The sequence below is a fragment of the Urocampus carinirostris genome, chromosome 2 (assembly GCF_059441175.1).
Source record: "Urocampus carinirostris isolate Australia breed hairy pipefish chromosome 2, RoL_Ucar_1.0, whole genome shotgun sequence".
NCBI lineage: Eukaryota > Metazoa > Chordata > Actinopteri > Syngnathiformes > Syngnathidae > Urocampus > Urocampus carinirostris.
The window spans coordinates 23,376,121-23,398,775 of NC_142350.1; the positions used below are offsets into that span (position 1 = coordinate 23,376,121).

At 38.5% G+C, this 22,655-nt stretch overlaps 1 protein-coding gene and 1 pseudogene across 1 annotated transcript in view; both read right to left on the reverse strand.

The window, feature by feature from the left end:
• Positions 1 to 22,655, reverse strand: part of LOC148371405 (oxysterol-binding protein-related protein 3-like) — a 40,506-nt gene that overhangs the window by 11,846 nt on the left and 6,005 nt on the right. Inside the window, exons 2-18 of the mRNA XM_088329468.1 lie at positions 17,478 to 17,617; positions 14,627 to 14,743; positions 12,994 to 13,047; positions 12,804 to 12,917; positions 11,671 to 11,820; positions 11,497 to 11,587; positions 10,563 to 10,666; positions 9,702 to 9,788; positions 9,484 to 9,619; positions 7,992 to 8,116; positions 7,776 to 7,907; positions 6,638 to 6,731; positions 4,974 to 5,209; positions 4,766 to 4,903; positions 1,069 to 1,132; positions 878 to 956; positions 653 to 797 (exon numbers count right to left, since the gene is read on the reverse strand). Coding sequence (XP_088185594.1) covers positions 653 to 797; positions 878 to 956; positions 1,069 to 1,132; positions 4,766 to 4,903; positions 4,974 to 5,209; positions 6,638 to 6,731; positions 7,776 to 7,907; positions 7,992 to 8,116; positions 9,484 to 9,619; positions 9,702 to 9,788; positions 10,563 to 10,666; positions 11,497 to 11,587; positions 11,671 to 11,820; positions 12,804 to 12,917; positions 12,994 to 13,047; positions 14,627 to 14,743; positions 17,478 to 17,540 — 1,929 coding nt within the window. The 5' untranslated portion in view covers positions 17,541 to 17,617. The remainder of the gene's footprint in view (positions 1 to 652; positions 798 to 877; positions 957 to 1,068; positions 1,133 to 4,765; positions 4,904 to 4,973; positions 5,210 to 6,637; positions 6,732 to 7,775; positions 7,908 to 7,991; positions 8,117 to 9,483; positions 9,620 to 9,701; positions 9,789 to 10,562; positions 10,667 to 11,496; positions 11,588 to 11,670; positions 11,821 to 12,803; positions 12,918 to 12,993; positions 13,048 to 14,626; positions 14,744 to 17,477; positions 17,618 to 22,655) is intronic.
• Positions 15,954 to 16,102, reverse strand: LOC148371406 (U2 spliceosomal RNA; annotated as a pseudogene).

The window sequence follows — 22,655 nt, forward strand, 5'->3', positions numbered from 1 at the left end:
TGAGCTTTGCGTAAAATTCAAGACACATAGCATTTATTGTTGTGCTGGGCACCTGTAGCAGTGCGACGTCAGACTAGCATGGCGTCGACTTCCGCATGGGATGGCAATTTTTAGCAGAAACTAAAATTTATCGACCGATGATTTTTTATGAAAATAACATTGGTATGATAGTTTATGTATTTTTCCCTAGTATTCAAATAAATGCTTTTCTTTTTACCACTCGGAGGCACTAAATATTACTTACTGTCCCTTTAAATAAATGCACACCAAATGCTCTCACGATCACTAGAGGGCAGTGTTGAGTTAGTATAACGTGGTGAGATGCTTCAGGTTTAAAACTGCAATTTGTTAAAATAAACTACTTAACATATTCAATGCCAAACATGAAACTCATTTTCCCCCCCACATTGTTTTTGAATAAATGTGTCGTTTAGAAAAGATCCCTCGTCATCCAAAAATACAATATGTAGGGTAGGTTACTCATGTCGGTTGAATGATTTACTATAATATCGGAAAACGGAGCAAATAATTGAACTTGACATTGTTTTTACCGAACCGACCCGCCTGAGAACAGAAAGTCCCGATCCGGCCCCAGAGCCCAATTGAGTTTGACATCCCTGATGTAAACAAACAAAATGGCGTCACTCTGTACCTTGACAAAGGTGATTTTACACTCGCAGGTGTCACTGTTCACATTTCTGATGGTCATTTCTCCGTAATGTTCGATCCACCGCTGGCCGCTCAGAATATTATGGATGCAGGACGTTACTTTGTTCCATTCGTAATGGTCTCCAAAACTAGAAAAAAAGGAAATCTATTCCGTTTATCGCCGAGTATTATATAATTAAATACAAATTAGAAAAAGGAAATGACTTACGAAGGCAGTGTGACGTTAGCAGTTCCGATTGGAACTATTTCCATTGATTTGCCCCAAAATTTATTTTTCAACCGAACATCTAAAAATGAGGAGCATACTGTTTTTCAGTTCACCGATTAAACAACCGTCGAAGCATAATCAAAAACTAACGATTCTTCATTGAAAAGAAACAAACGATTCTTCTTGCTTACCTTGCCAAAATGAAAAATTCGTTGAATCCGAGTGACATACCGACACAGGTGGGTGATGGCTCACCTGAGAAAATATAGGAAATGAATAAAAAAGAATAAGGAAAATGCAATTAAGGTTATACTGTTGTGTGGGTGTAATCTAAGTCAATAAACTGGAGGAGGGCGCCGTTTCTCCTTGAACGGTTGACTACAATGTATGGAGGAACAAAACTGCCCCAAAATAAATAAATGATCATGTAAAATGTGCATTCAGAATTCTAAAAAAAAAAAAAAAAAATGGAAAAACAAGTTTAATATCTAAATAAATAATTGAAAAAGTATGCCAATAGATTGACAAGAATGTTTACTTTTAAAGATAAATGATTTAAAAAAAAAAGAGGAAAACGTTTTTTTCTTATTTGAAACAGAATAACTATATTTTATTCAGAGTCAGGGAGAAGAAATTTGATATTTTCGTGTCAAATAAACTAATATTTGTCAACAAAATATCTGATTAAGTATTATTACATTACTCATTTTAATTGATTATTCTTTTTATGTCTCTAATTTGCTTATTTCATGATTTATCCATATTTTGTTGTGATTACATTGTAATTTATATCTGTTTTATTATTTATCTTATTCATATATACATATATATTTGGCAGATTTGATCCTCAATAAACAATGAGTCATAGTAATTCAAAATTGCAAAACTGTTCTATTTAGATTTCCAGCTATACTTTGCAATTTTTTCATTGAAAACCTTGTATATTTCATATATTATTACGCTTACATTTTTATTTTTGTTTGACCACACTGCTATTGGTTATTTGTGTGCCGTCTTATTTATAGAATGTTTGCAAGCAGTAATTTCTTCTGTGCTCTATATTGTGCATGACACATATTTCACTAGGTTAGAATTAGAATTGTCTTTATTATCATTAATATCAACGTTGTGAAAGTGTATGCATTGGTATTACAGGGAGTGCAGAATTATTAGGCAAATGAGTATTTTGACCACATCATCCTCTTTATGCATGTTGTCTTACTCCAAGCTGTATAGGCTCGAAAGCCTACTACCAATTAAGCATATCAGGTGATGTGCATCTCTGTAATGAGAAGGGGTGTGGTCTAATGACATCAACACCCTATATCAGGTGTGCATAATTATTAGGCAACTTCCTTTCCTTTGGCAAAATGGGTCAGAAGAGGGACTTGACAGGCTCTGAAAAGTCAAAAATAGTGAGATATCTTGCAGAGGGATGCAGCACTCTTAAAATTGCCAAGCTTCTGAAGCGTGATCATCGAACAATCAAGCGTTACATTCAAAATAGTCAACAGGGTCGCAAGAAGCGTGTAGAAAAACCAAGGCGCAAAATAACTGCCCGTGAACTGAGAAAAGTCAAGCGTACAGCTGCCAAGATGCCACTTTCCACCAGTTTTGCCATATTTCAGAGCTGCAACATCACTGGAGTGCCCAAAAGCACAAGGTGTGCAATACTCAAAGACATGGCCAAGGTAAGAAAGGCTGAAAAACGACCACCACTGAACAAGACACACAAGCTGAAACGTCAAGACTGGGCCAAGAAAAATCTCAAGACGGATTTTTCTAAGGTTTTATGGACTGATGAAATGAGAGTGAGTCTTGATGGGCCAGATGGATGGGCCCGTGGCTGGATCGGTAAAGGGCAGAGAGCTCCAGACAGCCTCAGACGCCAGCAAGGTGGAGGTGGGGTACTGGTATGGGCTGGTATCATCAAAGATGAGCTTGTGGGGCCTTTTCGGGTTGAGGATGGACTCAAGCTCAACTCCCAGTCCTACTGCCAGTTTCTGGAAGACACCTTCTTCAAGCAGTGGTACAGGAAGAAGTCCGCATCCTTCAAGAAAAACATGATTTTCATGCAGGACAACGCTCCATCACACGCATCCAAGTACTCCACAGCGTGGCTGGCAAGAAAGGGTCTAAAAGAAGAAAAACTAATGACATGGCCTCCTTGTTCACCTGATCTGAACCCCATAGAGAACCTGTGGTCCCTCATCAAATGTGAGATTTACAAGGAGGGAAAACAGTACACCTCTCTGAACAGTGTCTGGGAGGCTGTGGTTGATCGTGAACAGATCAAAGCACTGACAGAATCCATGGATGGCAGGCTTTTGAGTGTCCTTGCAAAGAAAGGTGGCTATATTGGTCACTGATTTGTTTTTGTTTTGTTTTTGAATGTCAGAAATGTATATTTGTGAATGTTGAGCTGTTATATTGGTTTCCCTGATGAAAATAAATAATTGAAATGGGTATACATTTGTTTTTTGTTAAGTTGCCTAATAATTATGCACAGTAATAGTCACCTGCACACACAGATATCCTCCTAAAATAGCTAAAACTAAAAAAGCCCCACTCCAACTTCCAAAATATTCAGCTTTGATATTAATGAGATGTTTGGGTTCATTAAGAACATGGTTGTTGTTCAATAATAAAATTAATCCTCAAAAATACAACTTGCCTAATAATTCTGCACTCCCTGTAGACATGGCACTCCAGGCTAAACATGTCATATAGGGACTTTGAAGAGAAAAGAGATATGACTATCAGTATGAAAAGGCCAAAATAATAATAATAATTACAACATAGTGCTGAGAAAAACTGGCCAAAATTATAATAATACAATTTAGAATAGTGTTTTGTAACAATAGTGCAATAAAAGAAGTTCAATAACATAATAATAATAATTTAGAAGAAGGAATTTTACAACAACCAATACAATTCACAAGTTATATATGTATCGCATTGCCTCCCTGTGCGTTTAAGGATAAATATTAAGGTGCTTTTACTAGTTTTTAAATGTCTAAATGGTCTTGGCCATCTGTCCGATTTGCTTTTATTAAATCAGCCCTTGTGGTCCCTATGGTCCTTTGGCGGCGGCTTGTTGACTGTTCCCAGGGAGAGGACCAAAACCTACGGTGAACCAGCATTAAGCCACTTTGGTCCTCATCTATGGACCAGTCTGCCGGAGGACATACGGTCTGCAGGGATCCTTGAGATTTTTAAGAGGAGGCTCAAGACCCACTTTTTAATTTGGCTTTGATTTTTTTATTCATTTTTATTTAGTTTTGATTTATTTAAATTCTAACATTTTACTGTATCACGCTTTACTTTTTTTATTTCACACTTTTATGTATGTTCTGCAGTTGTTCTTATTTCTGTTTAAATATTTCAGTATTTCCTCATTTGGAGGCCCACACTGGTAAGGTGTGGTTAAATTGCTGAAAATCCTAACGCTATCTGCTGCCATCCCTGTCAGTGTGGAGCTCCCTTTCCTCACATGGTTAGTCTGTGCCTTGCCATAATCATATTTGATGTCTATTACAGTTTATTTTCTTTTATTGTATTGTATTGTATTTTAACCAATGTGTGTGTCTGTGCATGATGTATTTTGGGTTGTCGGGCTGGAATAAAGGAGGGAATTTTATTGTCTTATTGTACACTGAATCTTTTTTACAGCACTTTATATTGCCCGAAAATTGCTTTAAAAATACATTTCATTTAATTTGAAAAAAAATAATTATATATATATATATATATATATATATATATATATATATATATATATATGTGTGTGTTTTTTTACACACTTACATTTAATTACAGTCTCAAAACAAGTGTAATAGTAGTATGCCATTCCCATGTCTTATAAAAAGTATAGTGAGTCAAACAAACCTGTTCTCCTATAAACCTGAACCCCTTGTCAGGTCTGTCACACTCGTATGTTTCTCCCAAGACTGGATTAAAAGGTTTGCTTCCTGCTCGATAGTAAGAAGAAGTGTATGCCGTTATCGCAAATGTAGCAACATATACCTGTATAGGAAAACATGAAGATTAAAAAAATTGTGCAAGAATTTTTTTTTTTTTCAATTTCTGATCTCACCATGCGCTGGTAAGGGTTGCTGGTCTTGTTTGCCGTGTCCAGGAGCTCGCTATACTCGAGCTCCTCGCACAATCTCTGCAGAGTGTTGAGCGGCTCGTTCAATTGGACAGGCATGGCCACCTTGGACAGATCTTTTCCAATATTGTTCCTCAAAATGTTCCACAGGCTGACGCTGCAAGGCGGACTGGGTGAGGGAAGCGTGGTGCGGCGGCGGACCAAGGACTCCACGCTACTCACTGCAGAGAACATGTAGTGGATTTCACTAATGCTTAAAAGTATTACCAAACAGATTTTGATTGATAAATATTACTTAATCTTTGCGTTTAAATATTTAGGACTTTTAATAATTGGATTTAAGACGGTTTGAGTTAATTTAGAACTTATTTTTAGAATAATTACTGTAATTCAATGCATTATAAGAATTTTCAAGGATCCATGGGAACCCTGTGTGCTACACTAACGTAAAACCTTGGCAAAACATGCACCCAAGCACTATTTCACAGTTCACAGATCCCTTAACACCCTGACTCGTCGGGGCACCAATGAGGACGCAACTCTGGACAGCTTTTCTACTGTTGATCGTTCATGGCCTTTTTTGGGGTCATAGCAAAGTTGGCACCAGGCAGTTATTTAATGTTGTGGGCTTTGTTCTTCTTCCGCCCCCCCTTGGACTGCGCCCTGGAGAATTATCTTGGCCAGTCCTGATGATCTTGTGACCATACCATTTCCATATGCGCACTGTTGACAACAGTTCTTGGTATGGTCCAATGACCCCTTTGATGGTTTGGTTTGTCACATGGGCTTAGTAGCTGATGCCTAGAAGTTTCCTGTAGCATGGCATCTCAATGGCCTCGATTTTCTTTTCCAGTTTTGCTTTGAGAGTCCATGTCTCAGAAGCGTAGAGTATAATGGAAGTAACCAACTCTTGCATGAGTCCGATCTTTGATTTTACTTGTATGTTCTTGTTCCTGCAGATGGGTATAAGTCTTGAAGGTGCGGGTGTGGTTTGAGCTATCCTGACCATTATTTTTTTTGTTCTGACCCCTCTTCTGATATTACAGCCCCAAGTTATTTACATTTGGGGACAGGTTCAAGCTCCACGTGGTTGATTGTGATGTTTGTGAGAATACCTTGGAGAATGTCAGTCAGTTTTTTTTTTCCCATCCCATACTAGATTAACGCTTTGTCCAGATCTCTAAATCCCTGTTCTTCTCCTGCCAATCCAGCAATATCATTAACAAAACGGAGGTTAGTGATGAAGTGTCCCCACATACTGACTGTACCTTCATGTTGCTCCAGAGCTTTGGACATGATGTTGAATAAAGTTGAAGAGAGAATTCAGCCTTGTCTCACACCAACTGTGGTTTGAACCACGCTCCAATGGTACCATTGATAAGTACCTCACTGTTGGCATTGGCAAAAAGTTGTCTGAACTAGTTTCAGACCCATGTTGTACTTCCACATGGTGTCCCATAAAGCGGCATGCCTTCTTGAAATCAACAAAAATGTGATAGAGGTTTCTCTAAATAGTGTTTAATGAGTGAAAAAGGTGTGTATTCACAAATAAATACGGTAAGTAGAAAAAAATGGCAATTTTTATTCTGTGTGGCCTAGAGGTTGCTGACCAATGCTGTATACTGTACAGCATTGAGTGTTTTACATACCTGAATTGTGTCTCTCACTGCTCCCATCATTGGTAAAAGTATCCACGGAAAAGCTGTCGCTCAAGTCACTGGTGTACGAGTCATCGTCCGACAGCTGGCAACAAGCAATGATAGGTCACCAGAAAGGAAACAAAATACATAGACGGAGGATATTCGGTCAGAAAACTATGAATAAAAATACTGATTTCACAGAACCAAAAACGTATTGTCAACGACATTTAGAAAAAATCCACAGGAAAACATGAAAAATAGAAGCAATGCCCCAGCTTAGACTTGATAGGGCACGCACACATTTAACATGGTCAAGTTCAGGCACTTTTTAAGGACTTTCAAAGACAATTTTCCAATTTATTCAGTACCCTTAAAAGAAGAAATCTGGTGGGACCCTTCTATTTTGCAGAGCCAAAAATGTAGCTTTGATTTGAATGTGCAATTTATAATCTTGCGCATGCATGTGGTTTGATATTAAATCTTTAGTAAATTGCGAATATATTTGTATGCGAGACAAATTTCTCCTTATATAGATGTAACATTTCCAGTAACAGGAAGTTATTTCCCTTACAATTACCCACTGGGAAACACTACCTTAATATTTGGGCATGCCCCATAATAAATTGATCAGTAATCATTGCACTATACACATTTCATAGTGCCCCGATAAAGTTTAGCATTGACCTTCTCTTGGGTGCGACAATGCTTCATAGGACAATGTTATACAAACTAATACCAGCATCTGTTAATCACAAGGGAAAAAAGAAAGCAATGGCTAACCGAAGATAGAAGAGAGCGGGGTTGGCACAATTTTCAAGCAAACTTGAGAAACATGGCAATAATTTCAAGCATGTACAAGCGCTTCACCCAAAATCCAAGTACTTTTCAATCCTTGAATACACAGCATTAAAATTCAAGGATTTCAAGCAACCGTACAAACCCTGATGAACTATAACATGTTTTGTTGAAAGTCTACCCTGGGTTGCCGCTTTTGCTTTTTTTTTAACCCGGAAATGATACATTATTGAGAAAAGGGGGAATAAATATCTTTTTTTTAAAGGGTTTAATCTTCTAAACCGACGTGATTGTATAATAAAAGGGATAAGAGCGACGTATTGCGAAGCTCGTAAATGCGATGAAGTGTCACCTCATTTTCAGAAGAGGACGAGGAGAGGAGGTACTCCTGCGCATCGTAGAACTCCGATATCGACTCGGGGATTGATGCTCTGCTTTCATTTGAGCTCTGGTGGACCAAAGAATGGCCTTCTTCACCACATTCCTGGTTTGGACGATAAAAGTCGACGGACAGAATTATTACAGGTGGCGTTTATGGCGTAATCACATAGGGGAGCGTGTCACTCACTGAGCCATAGGCGCTCTTTAAAGCTGTGACTTGCATCGGCTGCGGGGCCGGAATTTCAATCGTTTGCCTTATCCTCTCCCTTTCTGCTGACAAGGAACTATACGCTGATTTTAAAGTGCTGTGGACTGGAAAAGAAATGTCACAAAGAGAGAAACATTAACAGTGCCATGAAATAAATTCACCCCTCCCCCTTTTACATATTTAATCACTCAAAAAGGTTTCAGATTATCCAACTAATTTTAATACCACACAGAGACAACCCAAGGAAATACAAAATGCACTTTTCAAATGTTTATTTTATTTATTCAAACACAAAAACATCAAAAGCCATCTGACTCTATACGAAAAAGTAATTGGCCCTTGAACAAAAGAGCGAGTTGGGCCGCCTTTGGCAGCAATAACAGAAATAAAACGTTAAAGATAATTGGTAACGAGTCTTTTACAACGCTGTGGAAGAATTTTTGCCCACTCATCTTTGCAAAATTGTTTCAAATCTTCTATTTTAAAATGTTTTATAACATCAACTGCCTGTTTAAGATCACACCACAGCATAGACTCTCTGATTCAGTCCTGGCACGCAACCAAAGAGACCATTAGCAGCTCCTATCAACTTGAAAAGACTACACTAAATGCAGCCATCAACTGGCTTAAACAGAATGACGACTGGTCCTCAGCTTCCATCATTAGACTGCGAGTCCCTCCTTCAATCCCAAAAACCTAGACCCTACTTCGTCGAAATACACTCAGAATTTGCGACCTTTCCCCACACCAAAAAGCGTCCTATATATATGGGTCCTCCCAGGCAATGAGCTAGCAGATAGGTAGGCCAAACTCGGCTCCTCTCTTCCCCGTTCTACGGCCTTGCTAGAACCTCAGACTCATCTAACAATCATTTGCAGGAGCTGAAAACCCCCAGCATCAACCCAACGTCCTCCCTTACTTCTTTCCGCCCCAACCCAGAGGAAGAGTCCTAATTATCAAGGAAAGATCTCAATGATTTTGATCCAACAACCATCCCTACCTCCAAGGATGGCAACAATTCACAGTGCGAAGATGATCAGTACCGGTTTTGTGGTAAAAAAGAAGAATCGGCTGAGCACCTATGGCTTCGGTGCCCTGCACTCCAGAATGCCCCTCACCAAGGCCGACTGGAATACTTAGGAGAACTAAAAAGCCTCCTTTCATGTTAGTCTAATGCTACTGAGGATTACATTTTCACATAGGTTTAGATTTGTTTGTACTTTAATGAAGAATCAGCGTTTAAAAAGAGAATTTTGCAGTTCCTTGGGTTGTCTGTCTGTGATTGTACAATTGGTTTGATGAAACCTTTGTGAGTGATGAATATGCAAAAAAATAAATAAAATAAAATAAAATAAAAAAATAACTAAAATAAAATTTAAAAACACAGAATTCGGGAAGGGTGCACTTACTTTTCCACGGCACTATAAAAAGTTCTTTTTAATTTTTAAAAAATGAATATGAAAGGACTCACTGTTATTAGCTAGCCTGGTGAAGTTCTCTTGCATACGACAAACTTCAACTGGAGAGTCCGGAGATTCTGGATATGTTTCTTGATTGTTTGCCTCCAAATTTGGGAGAGTGAGATTGGATGCATTGTTTTGGGGCATCTTAAAAGGAAGAAGAAGCAAAATGTACATATACTGATTAATTATCTGTTAAACAATTGTTTAGACAGAAAATGCAACATACCTGTGTTGTTACTTTACTATTTTTGGCATTTTTCATCCGCCATTTCTTTGTCCTTTTTTCCTTCTTGGCAAGATCAGCTGTAGAAGTCTGCAGTAAGAAAAAGGTAATTGTAGAGTTGGGAAATGATCTAACGAATGTACCGTATTTTCTGGAATATAAATTGTTTCGGATTAGAAATTCCCACCAGCCAAAAAAATGCATAATCAAGAGGGGAAAAACGTAAGTCGCAATAGAGTATAAGTCGCACCTGCAATTTATAGTCTGGAAAATACAACATATATTTTCACAATTTTTGTGCAAAAATACCGTAATTACCAAACTTAATATAGTGTTGGATTATAAATCCCTCCCTTAAGCAGTTCAAAAAAACATACCGGTATATATGTCGCACCAGAGTATAAATCGCACCCCTGGCCAAACTATGAAAAAAAACTGCAACTTATAGTCCGGAAGATACAGTATAATTTTTAACTTTTGTGCAATAAGAGCATATTTTCCGAACTATAAACTGCTCCGGATAATAAGTGCACCAGCCAGAAAAAATACATAATTAAGAAGGAAAAAACATAAGTTGCACCAGAGTATAAGTCACACTATGAAAAAACAGACTTATAGTCTAGAAAATACGGTATATATTTTTACAGTTTTGTGCAATGGTACCATATTTTCAGAACCATTAATCACTCCGGATTGTGAGTCGCACAAGCCCAAAAATTGCATAACTAAAAGAGAAAAACATATATAAGTCGCACCTGAGTAGCCGAATTATAGAAAAAAAAAACTGTGATTTATAGTCCGGAAAATTCGATAATCAAAGCAAGCGGATGCTAAATCAGAAATCAGACTACATGCCACACTTACTTGGAGGGCGCTGATAGACGATGTGGAGAAGGTGCGATGCATTACTTCCATACTCCTCAGCAGCAGGTTGAGCTCCAGTAGGTAGGATTCAACCTCTTCCAAGTCTAGGCAAACAAATATTCATTATCTAGTTAGATTAAACCATATGTTGACTTATTTTTATATAAGTTAAATACAGGGTTGATACATCTATTTCATGGCCCAATATAAGCAATTTTTAGCCACTTTCAAAGCCGATTTTCCAATTTTTCCAGTACTTTTAAAAGAAAAAAAAGTGGTGTCAATCATGTATTTTGCAGAGCCACAAATATATTCGCAATTCATATGTATGATTTTTAATATTGAGTGTGAATTTGTAAAAATATGATTTTTAGATCTCGGGTAAATCCCAACAATAATTTTGAGACCAATATCTCACCATACAAGTGTTGGGTAAAATAACATTAATATGGAGCTTACATTTTCCGTTGCAGGAAGTTATTTCCATTACAATTCACCACTGGGAAACACTACCTTAATTTTTTGCATGGCCTATAATAACAGTCTTTAATTGATATGTAATCCTTGCACTAATACACATTTCATCGTGCCCTGTTTAGGTGTACCATGCACCTGTCCTCTTGTGCTCGACCCTTATGGGGCGATGATGCTTCATACGACAATGCGATACAAACGAATGCAAGCTGCCGTTAATAACAAAAGGGAGAAGAAATATAATAGCAAAGCAAAGCCACCAGAGAGCAGTGTCGGCGTCATGTTTAAGCAGACTTGTTGAAGAACATTTACAACCGCTTCACCCAAAATTTAAGCACAATCCAATTTTTGAGAACACTAAAATGCAAGTGTTTAAGGATTTCAGCACCCATAGCCTGAGAATAATAACAGTAAAAATAATTTTTAAAAATAATATCCGCAAATGTGGAGAAAAACAAACCTTTGGCACACTTGTTCATATTCTCCGAAGAGTGCAGCCAAGAACTGACCTTGGCCTGATGTATTGACATCTGCTTGGGGAGAGAAGCCCTCTATGCGAGAAGGACACAAAACACAATAAATGAAACCTTGTTCCACTTTTTTTCACAAATCAAGTTGCTCTGATGCAACTTACCTTCCTCACAGAGTCATTCAGGGAAGGTGAAGAAAAGGTGTGAGGGTGGTAGTGGTGCGGGTGAGGATAGGAGGAAATCTCATTCTGGCGAAAGAGGCGGTGATGACGCAGCTTTGACACCCACTCCTCGAACAGCTCCGGCGACTTCAACTGGGTGCCGCAAATTGAGTCACAAACAAGTCGTGAAAAATGAAGTGATATCAATCCCCTTGCAATGTACGTATGATAATCCTTTGCGCCTCGGTTATCGCTGGTTCACTGCTTTGCGGATTTTGAATTGAATTGTCATTGCTAGACATAATGTGCATTGTGTTTCTGAGTAGACAACACACAGAAAATGCTATCACCAAGGCAGGTTAGGGAGAGCTTTGTGTGTTGGGTGGGTGTGATTGTGTGCACGACCCTGATAGCCTAATGTGAGCTGTCAGACAATCAGCGGGGCAGGCACACTAATTAAGGTGTCAGCCACTCAAAACAAATAACCAAGCGACAGCTAGCTTTTAGCGGATCGTTACATTGAAAAGATATTTCGAATCAATCGAACTCTGACGGAAGTCAAAAGAGCACAAAGAATGGTGATCACCAGCAGGTGCTCTGTGGATTGTTGTCGGGCTTGCGAAGGGACTGAAGTAGCGTCGGTGCAGAAGCAATAGTGAGGCTGCAGGTCTGGCCTACTGCTACAGCTATGCTGCGTGATTACACTCACAAGCTACCCCTGCAGAGGCTGTATCTCACAAACGCCTGACCCATTACCCATTAAACGGATGACCTAGAACTACAACTCGCAGAGATGGTGATCAATTCAAAGATACCCAATGCTAGCGTGCACCTAGCCAGCCGCTCTCTAAATCGTTTCCTATACTGAAAGAAGAAGCCCTCATTGTATTTTTGTATCGTGACAATAAAGGGCATTCATTTAACGGCAATCCTGTGTTCTGTGTTTTTATTTGCAGATTTAAAGCTGTTATTTGGTTAAAGTGGTATACTCTCAGTCGGTAAGGTGTCATCTGGAGGCAAGTTTGACCCTTCTGGGTTTTTATGATCGTGCCATGCTACTTTGCGGATTTTCACTTTTTGCGGGGGGTTCTGGTCCCCATTAACCGCGATAACCGAGGGATTGGTGCAATAGTCACCTTCAGGTGGTAGATGTTGTCTTCCGTATCTAGGTCGATACACATTGTAGATTTCTTGATTGCCATGACGGAAAGCCCGACATCGATGCATCCGTGAAGTTTCCCCTTTCTCAGCTGTTGATGAAAACTTTACATTAGTGTTAAAAAACTACGACAAACGGCATTATGGCGCCATCAAGAAGTTACTTACATCTGTGCCGTGCTTTGCATACTTAAGGATGCCCTTGTCCAACAGAAAAAACCTCTAAACGGTGAAATGACAAATGTTAATAATCACACCTAAATGAAAGGAATTGTATTGACATGGGTCTATCAACCAGTGCGCAGTGAGACATTTTTCTCGTGTCCCGCATGAAATTACCCAATTTTATCCTTGCAAAGAAACATGCCATGGTTCAATAGCTTTGCTCTCTTCCAGTAAGCAGCTGCAGAACTAACATTCACCCTTAACAGTAGCTGGAAACTTTTCTTTTTAAACCTCGTGGAATGCGTTTGTTTTTTTGGTGACACAATGTATGTTTAGTGTACATTATTTTGACTTGAGTTTAAAGTGTGATGACTCATTCATTTCTAAATATTTTTGGACCTCCAACCACTCAAAATGTTCAGTGGCAACAGCCCTATCCATACATATGTATGCAATACCGGCAATCACCGTCAAGCAACAATCCTGCAATCAGTGGTTTGCAAGGAAAATTATTATTTAAAATTTGGCGCCACCAGATAATGTAGTGGTATGAAAATGCAAAAAAACATTTTTACTTTGCATACAATTGACTCCACTGCACTGAAAAGAAAATGCCAAAATACCAGAAGAGGCATTGTAATACATCAGGTTTTAAGTATTTTAAAGATTCTGATGATATTTAAATGTCCAAATAATGTACGGTACATAGAATGTTTTAAGTAAAGTATGTGGTTGGCCCCAAAATGCAATAACATATGAATCACAGCACAATGCCATTATGAACATCTACATGTTTTCACAACCCTGGGGAAATTTGAGCTCCCTAGTGTTTACTTTCAAATGCACTCTTTGATTGAAACCAGAGAAAAACGTGAACATGTACATAATATGAACCTACATGCCACAGGGGTCAATACACGTATCTGCTCATGAGTAGCAACGTATATTAAATAACTTATTTTGTTTGATTAAACTGCTCAAGATTGCACTGTAAAAAAAAGTTTAAAAAAAGATTCGTTAACATAATGTTTTGGATTGTAATTATTTTCTTTCTTTACCAAATATTAAATAATGTATAAAGGAGTTTTGGGGGAAGGAGGAAGATAAATAAGCCGAAGTATCTAAGGGAAAGGGTAAGTAATGGGATTGGCCTTAGCTGTCATCATGATTAGCTTTGGTCAAACCTGTTTTATATAAAACAGCCTATTTATCAGGAAACAGATGGAATGAGTGGTTCAAGTACAATCATACCCTTCCGAAAAAACAATAATAGTTGTAAAGTGGTAAAAAAAAATGGTTGCACTGACAGATATTTTTGCTCATTTCAAGGGTTATTTTGTTGTTCTATAGAAAAAAAGAAGATATAAATATGTTAAAACTTGAAATAGTAAAATCTCAAATTCCAGCTAAATTATAAAGCACAACGAGAAAAAATTGGAACATCCGGTATTCATAAGCGAGCACAAAAATAGGAGTGGAGGAGGAAGAGGGTATATCAGCGACAGGAGGGGATTTTCCCAATCAGTCATTTTGACCACACTAATTGACATTAACAACAATCAATTTTCGGTGCGACGAAGTATTGTGCAAAAACAGAATATTTCAATGAACGAAGGCGGTTTGATGATGCTTTCACCTTGTGCCATCCTTTCATTGGCCATTTCCTTCTCTTTAAAAGAAAACCTTGTTGTGGCTCAGGCGGCTGCATGGCAGCTGGAACCCCTCTTAGCCCCTCAACAATTTCCCAACTATCCTGTAGGAGGCAGACAAAAAAAAAGAAGCAATATATGTCAGACAAGAACATGTACCGAATTTTCTGGACTATAAGGCACACCTAAAAACCCCAAACTGGCCCAGGATTTGAAATTGCGCCTTGAAATCCAAGGCACCTTATACACCATCATTCAATAAATAATCATTGCTGACTCGAATCGCAATACATAGTATGTAAAGGGATTCGAAATCAGGTTGTTGTGGTGAGGGTGCCAACCCTTTACCACTAGTGGTGAGAGGTAAGATCTTAAGCGCAAGCATGACCTGAAATGACCCTAAGAAGTCAATCATTACATTCGGGTTCGGGCCGGGCTTATTTCTCGCCAACTTTTTTTTTTTATAATTAGAATAGAATAGAATAGAATATACCTTTATTGTCATTGTTACAACATGGGATATATTGTGACAACGAATTTGGACGTGGCACTCCAGTCCCACATTTTACAGTGAGGATGTAAGGAGAACAAAGAGATAAAGGAACAAAGAAGATGTTTGTACTGTCCTTGTTGTATAGGCTTTGTTTTCCTCCGGAGGGGGGGGGTTATGAAGGGGTGAGGGACAGACAGAGATGGGCGGATCCAACTAGATGTTTGATCTTACTGTACACACGGTCCAGTGTTTTTTCCCTAATTGCTCAGTCCACGTATTGAATGGATTTGGGAAGTACAGTCCATAAACATGCCCGATTAAAGTCGCCGGCAACGATAAAATCCACCTGTCCTCGTTTTTTCATTTTGCAGAGAGGCGGACAGACTCCACTGCGCGCCAAACAAACAATGAAACAAAGAACAATGATGGGTGGATTCTTTTTTTTTTTTTTTTTTTTTTTAAATAAGTCAACAAGAAAGCCTGGTCCTCCCAAACAAAATATGAAAATTCAGGTTTTTGAGGGCTCTGTCCCTCAAATAGAGTTAACTGGTCGGGCTCTGGCTGGGTTATAACCCGCAGGGTGGGGGTTTGAATATTTTTTATTGAAACTTTTAACAGCAATTAAACACATTCACAATTTCATTACCCGCAGGGTGGGGGTTTTGGGGTTTTTAAGGGTTATTGATCTATCTTCGTTATTCATTATCCATTATCCGTTATCGGTCAGTTCATTATACGCTACAAAGCCTAGGAGCCGGGACACTTACTCTCAGCCAAAAGGCTAAGCTAAGGTCCTAGCCCTAAAGCCTTGTTGCGATCATTGCGAATGCACCGTTCCCGGAGGTACTGCAATACCGGGCCGATGCGTGGAGTGGACAGAGCAAGCTCTTATTCCATCTCCGGAATGCAAAAATCAAAAGGCCAAGCTAAGGACCTAGTATCTAAGCCTTGCCAAAAGGCCAACAGCCAAGCTAAGGACCTGGCATCAAATGCCAACATATCCAGGATCTCATAATTGTCGGACTCGATTATACCTCTATCAGTGGTACAGATGACCTACATAAAGGTATTAGATCTCATCTTACTTTCACACTATTTCAACTCACGGTAACGTTGCGAAAGACAGAAACAGCAAAAGCTAAATATTTCAACAAAAACTATAAAATATATTTTAGGTTCGTATACGTATCAAACCGCAACACTATTGACGCACAGGTGAAGAAGTGGAGAGACTGTTTAACCTATCAGAATGCACTATGCAAATCAGTGTTTCTGGCACCATGAGTAAAGAATGTGTGATAATGCTCTGAATGACTTTATGTATGTCATCTGTACCACTGGTGGTCTAGAAATAAAGTATAGGAGTCATCACCACTGCGACAATTGTAGTATTCCTGTTGCAGAAAATATTTTGCGATTTGAATTAATCAGCTACACTAATCGAATGATCAATCATTGCACAAATACATTGCACAAAAATATTGTGTATATATATATATATATATATATATATATATATATATATATATATATATATATATATATGTGTGTGTGTGTATGAAGAGCCCAACCTTTATACATTAATAAACAGGGTAGCCATTATTGGTAGTCTCTATTTCATGCTCCTTGTTGACCCTTTGCACTTAACGTTGTTACATTGCCTTCTCTGGCAGAATGAGAGCCATGACGGTAGGCAAGAAGCACCCTAACCGACAGCATTTGAGTTCAAACAATAAGAACCACAAAAGAATAAAATCATGACTTTTTACGAAGGGACATTACAGCTGTGCGGTAGGCTGAACTAACCGGCAAGGAAACAAGCCCGATTTGGAATTTGATTGTATCCGTTTTGATATGGACGGATGTTTATCTGCAAATCGAACGGACCCTCCAATTATTCCAGGATTTTCAGCTAGCATTTTTACAAGGTACGTTTGATGCATTTCAGATCAATTTTATCTTAATGTCACATCAAAGACACTCAATATAAGTTAGATAGCGCTAACTAGCTAACATTAGTGTCTAACTGTTGCTATTTCTTACTCTGTTAACGAGCTGTTTTTTGTGCTTTCCGTCAAGGTAAGCCACCTCATCCAACAGCTGCACAATATTAGTTTTACTAGTTATTGCCAATGATGTTGAATAGTATAGCTGTTTTTGTTGTTGTCTACTGGCCTCACCCTATGTTTGCTACGGTTTACCCCCGCCCATCATGGTGCCGTCACGTGGTTAGGTTACCTGTGTGCGAAGGGTCAATGGTTGGGTGCGCCTTATGTATGAAATGTCTTTTGGGGTTTGCGCCTTAAAGCGTGGAAAATACGTTTTTTGGAAGAAAAAAACATTACCTGGTTACTGTCCTGCTTGGAGGAGCCACTACTGTCACTGTGGGTCGGCGAAGGGGACGTCATTTTTCCGTGGTCACTTTGAATCCAGCGTTGGGAATTACGGTGGGCCTTTGAATGTCACGCGAAGGCAGTTGCTGCTGCTGAGAAAGGTCAGGAGAAAAATCCATGTAAGCACGGAGTGCAGAAGGCCGTGCTCTTTTTAGGGTAGCGTTATGTGCATGTGGAACCCCCAAAAATATATAATACATCAGGGCTGCAACAATTAGTCAACAGTGACGCCCAAAAAACAATAATAGGAATATTCGACAATAGATAACTATTGTCGCCGGACACGTTTTTCCGAACAGCGCAAGGTATTTTTCAGGATTTTGATCACTGCTAAGAGTTGCTCATGTGCAATAGCGTCTCTGTCTCAAGCAGTAACATACAGAAATAGTGGTGTCAACGAGAGGTCCACCAATATCGGCATTTTTTTTATTCAACAGGCCAATTGAATTTGTTTAAAATTTGTAAAAAATAAAAATCAGTAAACTATTTAGGTCTTTATCTTGTTACTAAGGCTAATTTTATTCCCTGAACTGTTAGTTTTTGGTTTAATTGAAATATTATTCATGTTACTTGTGTTGAAATTCTAACATTAACTGGAAAAGGTCTTAGAGAGCAATTTATAACAAATATTCTTTGTTTCTTTTTGCAATATTAAAAACCTCTTATGCCAAGTTTTAAGCTTTTACTGCAAATGAATTTCATCTTCAAATGTGGGTTATCGGCCTGCTCTTAATGCTAATAATTGGTCTCCATATTGGCCCTAAAAACCATATCGGTTGATTCTTTGCGTCAACATGAAGTACGCTAACGAAAATTATAAGAATTGGGGGCATTTTAGTCTGGTTATGGTGAATAAAAAGATTAATTGCGTATAAAAATAGTGTATCATAACAGTAGAGCAATGAAAATAAGTGCAAATTACATATAGCTGTAACAAAATCCCTAAATAAGTATGTTTTCACAGTTGCATGCAAAAGCCACGTAGAAACAAACTTTATGCTTCAAAGTAGTTTCAACGCATTCCTAAAAAAGGTGGGTTCAATATGACATTGTCATTACTGGTAGGTAAAACTTCCTTTTGCATAACTCATGTTAATACGGGATTAGTGAAAAAGATCAGTGTCTCACTGTGATATAACAGACATTCCTCTCATGGCCACACATGCCCCAACCGGGCTGTGTTTGTTCATGCATTTGTTGCAGCGCCATGAGCCTTTCCTGGCCACGCCTCACGTGTGCATGATAATGTCAAGTGAATAGGGAGACTGACACAATAGAATCCTGCCCAAAATGGCTGACGCAGAATATTCATGGTTTGTACACAAGGGAAAACTCAATGCACCCTGGCCTATGCAAACAACGTCATGATTTAACCCCTTGCCGCCGGACTTTTGATAAACAAATCCTTGTCCATACAATGTCACCAGTCACTGAAATCACTCATGCCACATATCAATGGGAAGCTTAAACTCTTGGGATTCAAGATATGATTTCAAAATGTACTCTTTAGAGAAACATCACCATCAATCTAAAACAAGATACCCAAAAACGATAAGGCCGGCCTAACTCACCAAAGACCTCGTCTTTCAGCCATTAAATTCCATGAAAGTAAGTAACCATTCCCTCCTTACATCCGCTAGAGTCAAATTAAATACAATCATGTAAAATATTTAATTCCAAACACATCATAATGCCGACAGATTAAAAAAAAAAAGCGGCCTAAAAGCATGTCTGCTTCGTTCTCCTTTTCTTCTTGTAATTTGTTTGTTCCACTCAAAAAATCCCCTTTAAAATAAATAGAATTGTAAAATTTTTCCTAATATGGACGTTAGCCTCTGACCTTTATATTGACACTGGTTTTGGCTAAAATCAATTTTTATTAAAGTTCCACAGCCCATTTTTTCCGATACAGGCCTGTTTGATAAAAGGTATATCGCTTCCTGTAGCTCAGAACATCTTCAGCCAGTAGAAACCGGTTCAAATGATGATGGACACATTGGTTAGCTAATCAAAATCCAAACATAATTTAATGCCATTTTTCCAGGGTTGTATTTAAATCAGAGCAGAAAATAACTTGATTAATTTTTACGCACCATTTTTACATGCGCAGTAGCACAATAGTGATAGAGACACGGAAAGAAAATTAAAACATTTCACAACGTCTAAAAAATTGGCCAAAGTATAATACACATTTGGAAACGCCTAAACCTAACCCCAGAAAAATGTGTAACAGATTCAGATTGGAGAAGGTATATGGTAAGGCTGCAAGGTATTGTCTCACCTGTTTTCCAGCTCAGATGCCCATGCAACACTCACATGCAGGCATTTGATTGCAAAAAAAATTTCAGGAGAGAATAAAAACCTCTGTGTTCCAACTCACATTACTCCAATTTAGCAGTAGGTACAGTGATTATTCCAGTTTGGGACAAAACATGGGAGTGTTACCTTTCAAAACAAATTGTCCATATTCTCCAAACAGTATTCAATTGACTTTGGGTAGTCTTGGATTGGGATTTTAGGCAAATTTTACAGGAACAGTAATGGTTAACTCACGAGAGTGTGAGCTTTTGCGGTATCTCGGGGCCTCCCTTACAGCCGGTGCCGTGCCCAGGGGCGTGAGTCATCATCAACAGGAAAGAATGTGCCTTGATACGCTATGGCAAGCACGTCTAAAAGCGCAGTGAATCCCTACCAGGGCTTAAGAGTCCAAACACAGACAACATAGAAACAAAACACAGCTTAATATAGAGTGCACACGTGTCAAACTCATGGCCCACGGGCCAAATGTGGCCCACCTTATTGTTTGATTTGGCCCGCAAGACAATGAAGAGAGAACCATAAGAGAAAAATGAGCAGCAGCTTCAAATAAGTCCACTGGATAGCGCCAAAGCAAAGCGCCACACCCAAAGCAACCCATTTCTTTCTTTCTTTCTCCTTCTCTATTCTTCTAACTTTCTTTCTCCAAGTATCTCTATCCGTTTCCTTTGCTCTCTCTCTCTCTCTAAATGTCTTTATCTCTTATCCTCCCTTTATCTCCGTACCACTTTCTTTTCCTCTCTGTGTGTGACTTGCTGCCTATCACTTGCTTTCTCTATTTCCTTTTGTCTGTCTTTCTGTTTTTTTCCTCTCTCTCTTTTGTAAAATGTTTTTCTATCTTCTTTCTTTCAGTCTCTTTATCTCTCTCACTTTCTGTTAAACTTTTTTTTCTCTCTGTGTCTTTTTTTCTCGCTTGCGTTTGCTCTCCCAATTTTTTTTCTCTTATCCCTCTCTTCCTCTATATACGTTTATAAATAATATTTCTCTTTATCTTTCTCTCTCTTTCTGCCTTTGTCAGTAATTTACTAATCAGGCCCTGGTGAGGACTGTTTCTCAACCACGTGGCCCCAAACTAAAATGAGTTTGACACCCCTGATTTAGAGCAATAGAGTTCTCACACTCGGGTTACAGTTTGGTCGACTGGCATCATTAGCGGTCAGTAAAAACGGCCTTGTTGCATAACACACTCCACCCTTTTTTCCCTTTCACATAACTTAGCGCTCAGCAGGAACTTTGAAAAGCTTTCCCATGCGTGCTTGAACTTTATATTTGCTCAACTCTAAAACTGAAGGCTTTGACAAAATTGACGAATCGGCTTATTTAGCCTTCTGAGTATTTTAATGAGAGTAGATAACGAAACAGAAGCGCCCGGTTGTAATGACAATTTGAATCGGGAATACGGATTGTCTGAAATTTCATCACTGTTTATCAACTTGCCATAAAGAACATAATCCCTATATGTGTCAATCATTAATAACAGAAAAGCTTGTAAATGATCCGTTGAAGGTCAAAAGAGTTTATGTCATTCTCTAAGTCACAAGACGGACATGAGGGAAGATAGGTGTCAAGGTGAAGCAAAATGGGTTAGTCCACCTTTTCCTGGTGGGTCGTACAGCTTATCAAACTTGTACAAAATGTCTCTGAACGTTGGTTTGGCAAACGTATTGAACAGCAGCATTTCAGTGGCAATGTTCCGTGTGATACAATCTGTTAGCCACTACACTTCTTGAAACAAAGTGTGCAGACCGCTTCTTCGGTATTTTTGCGGCTGTATAAAAAGGGTTCCTACAGCTTAGGGCAAGTTAACGTCAAGACTTTAAGACTTTTTTTGAATGCCTTTTGAAATCAAATTTAAGACAAGGTCAACAAAATTAACAACAAAAACAATTGAAACAGACAAAATTGAAAAAAAAAAAAACCAGAAACATTTCTTGCACACAATAAATCGTTCACATGGCCTGGCACAGCATTTAGCAATGGCCATTCATCGGCCAAGTCCCATTAAAATGTCCACTTTACGGTCATGGTCCAAAGTAAACGTGCTATGTGTATTTTGGGTAGACTTAAAACAAGCTCTGAAAAGCCCAACTGAAACCTCATCACCGTTTTGATAGTTTCGTTACGATGGTCAGGTGAAGAATGCCATGGAAGTAATTTGTTTGAATTATTAAAAAGACATTTAATACATGTAACAAAAATTTTTGGGGAAAATAAATATGAATCTTATTGTTGTGTTCACATTTTGAAGACTTTTGAAATTAGGATTCAAGACATTTTAATATCAATTAAGGCCTTATTAGGGCCTAGAGGATACATTTATTGCAAGAATACAATCAGCACCTGGATGTAATAGTTGGCTTCATTAAACCACTTTTGAGGATAGCATCATACAAAGTCACATTCAAACTATAGTTTCCCTTACACAAAATAGTTGTACTGAAGTGGTATGTGGTTTTCAATCTAAAAGTTGCGCTGCCAAAAAAGATAGCCGATGTTGTTTGCTTCTGTGTGTGTCTCTCCATGTTGACCTCATTTCCTGGACATTTCAGTCATGGGTGGTCAAAAAGCGGGCGTGTGGAAAGAAAAATATTTTTCGTTTTCGCGACTAGACGAATGTTTTGTATTCGCGACAGCCCTCTTACTTTTCCACATTTTTACGTAACAAATATAAAGTCGCAAAAATCGGATTTCGGGTAAAAATGTCGAATTTTTTAAATCGCCAAAAATAAAGTTGATTTCTTGTTCAACCCCTACTATTTACATGTGTGATTTTTTATCTTGCATATGAATTATGAAGACATGAGATCCGAAGAT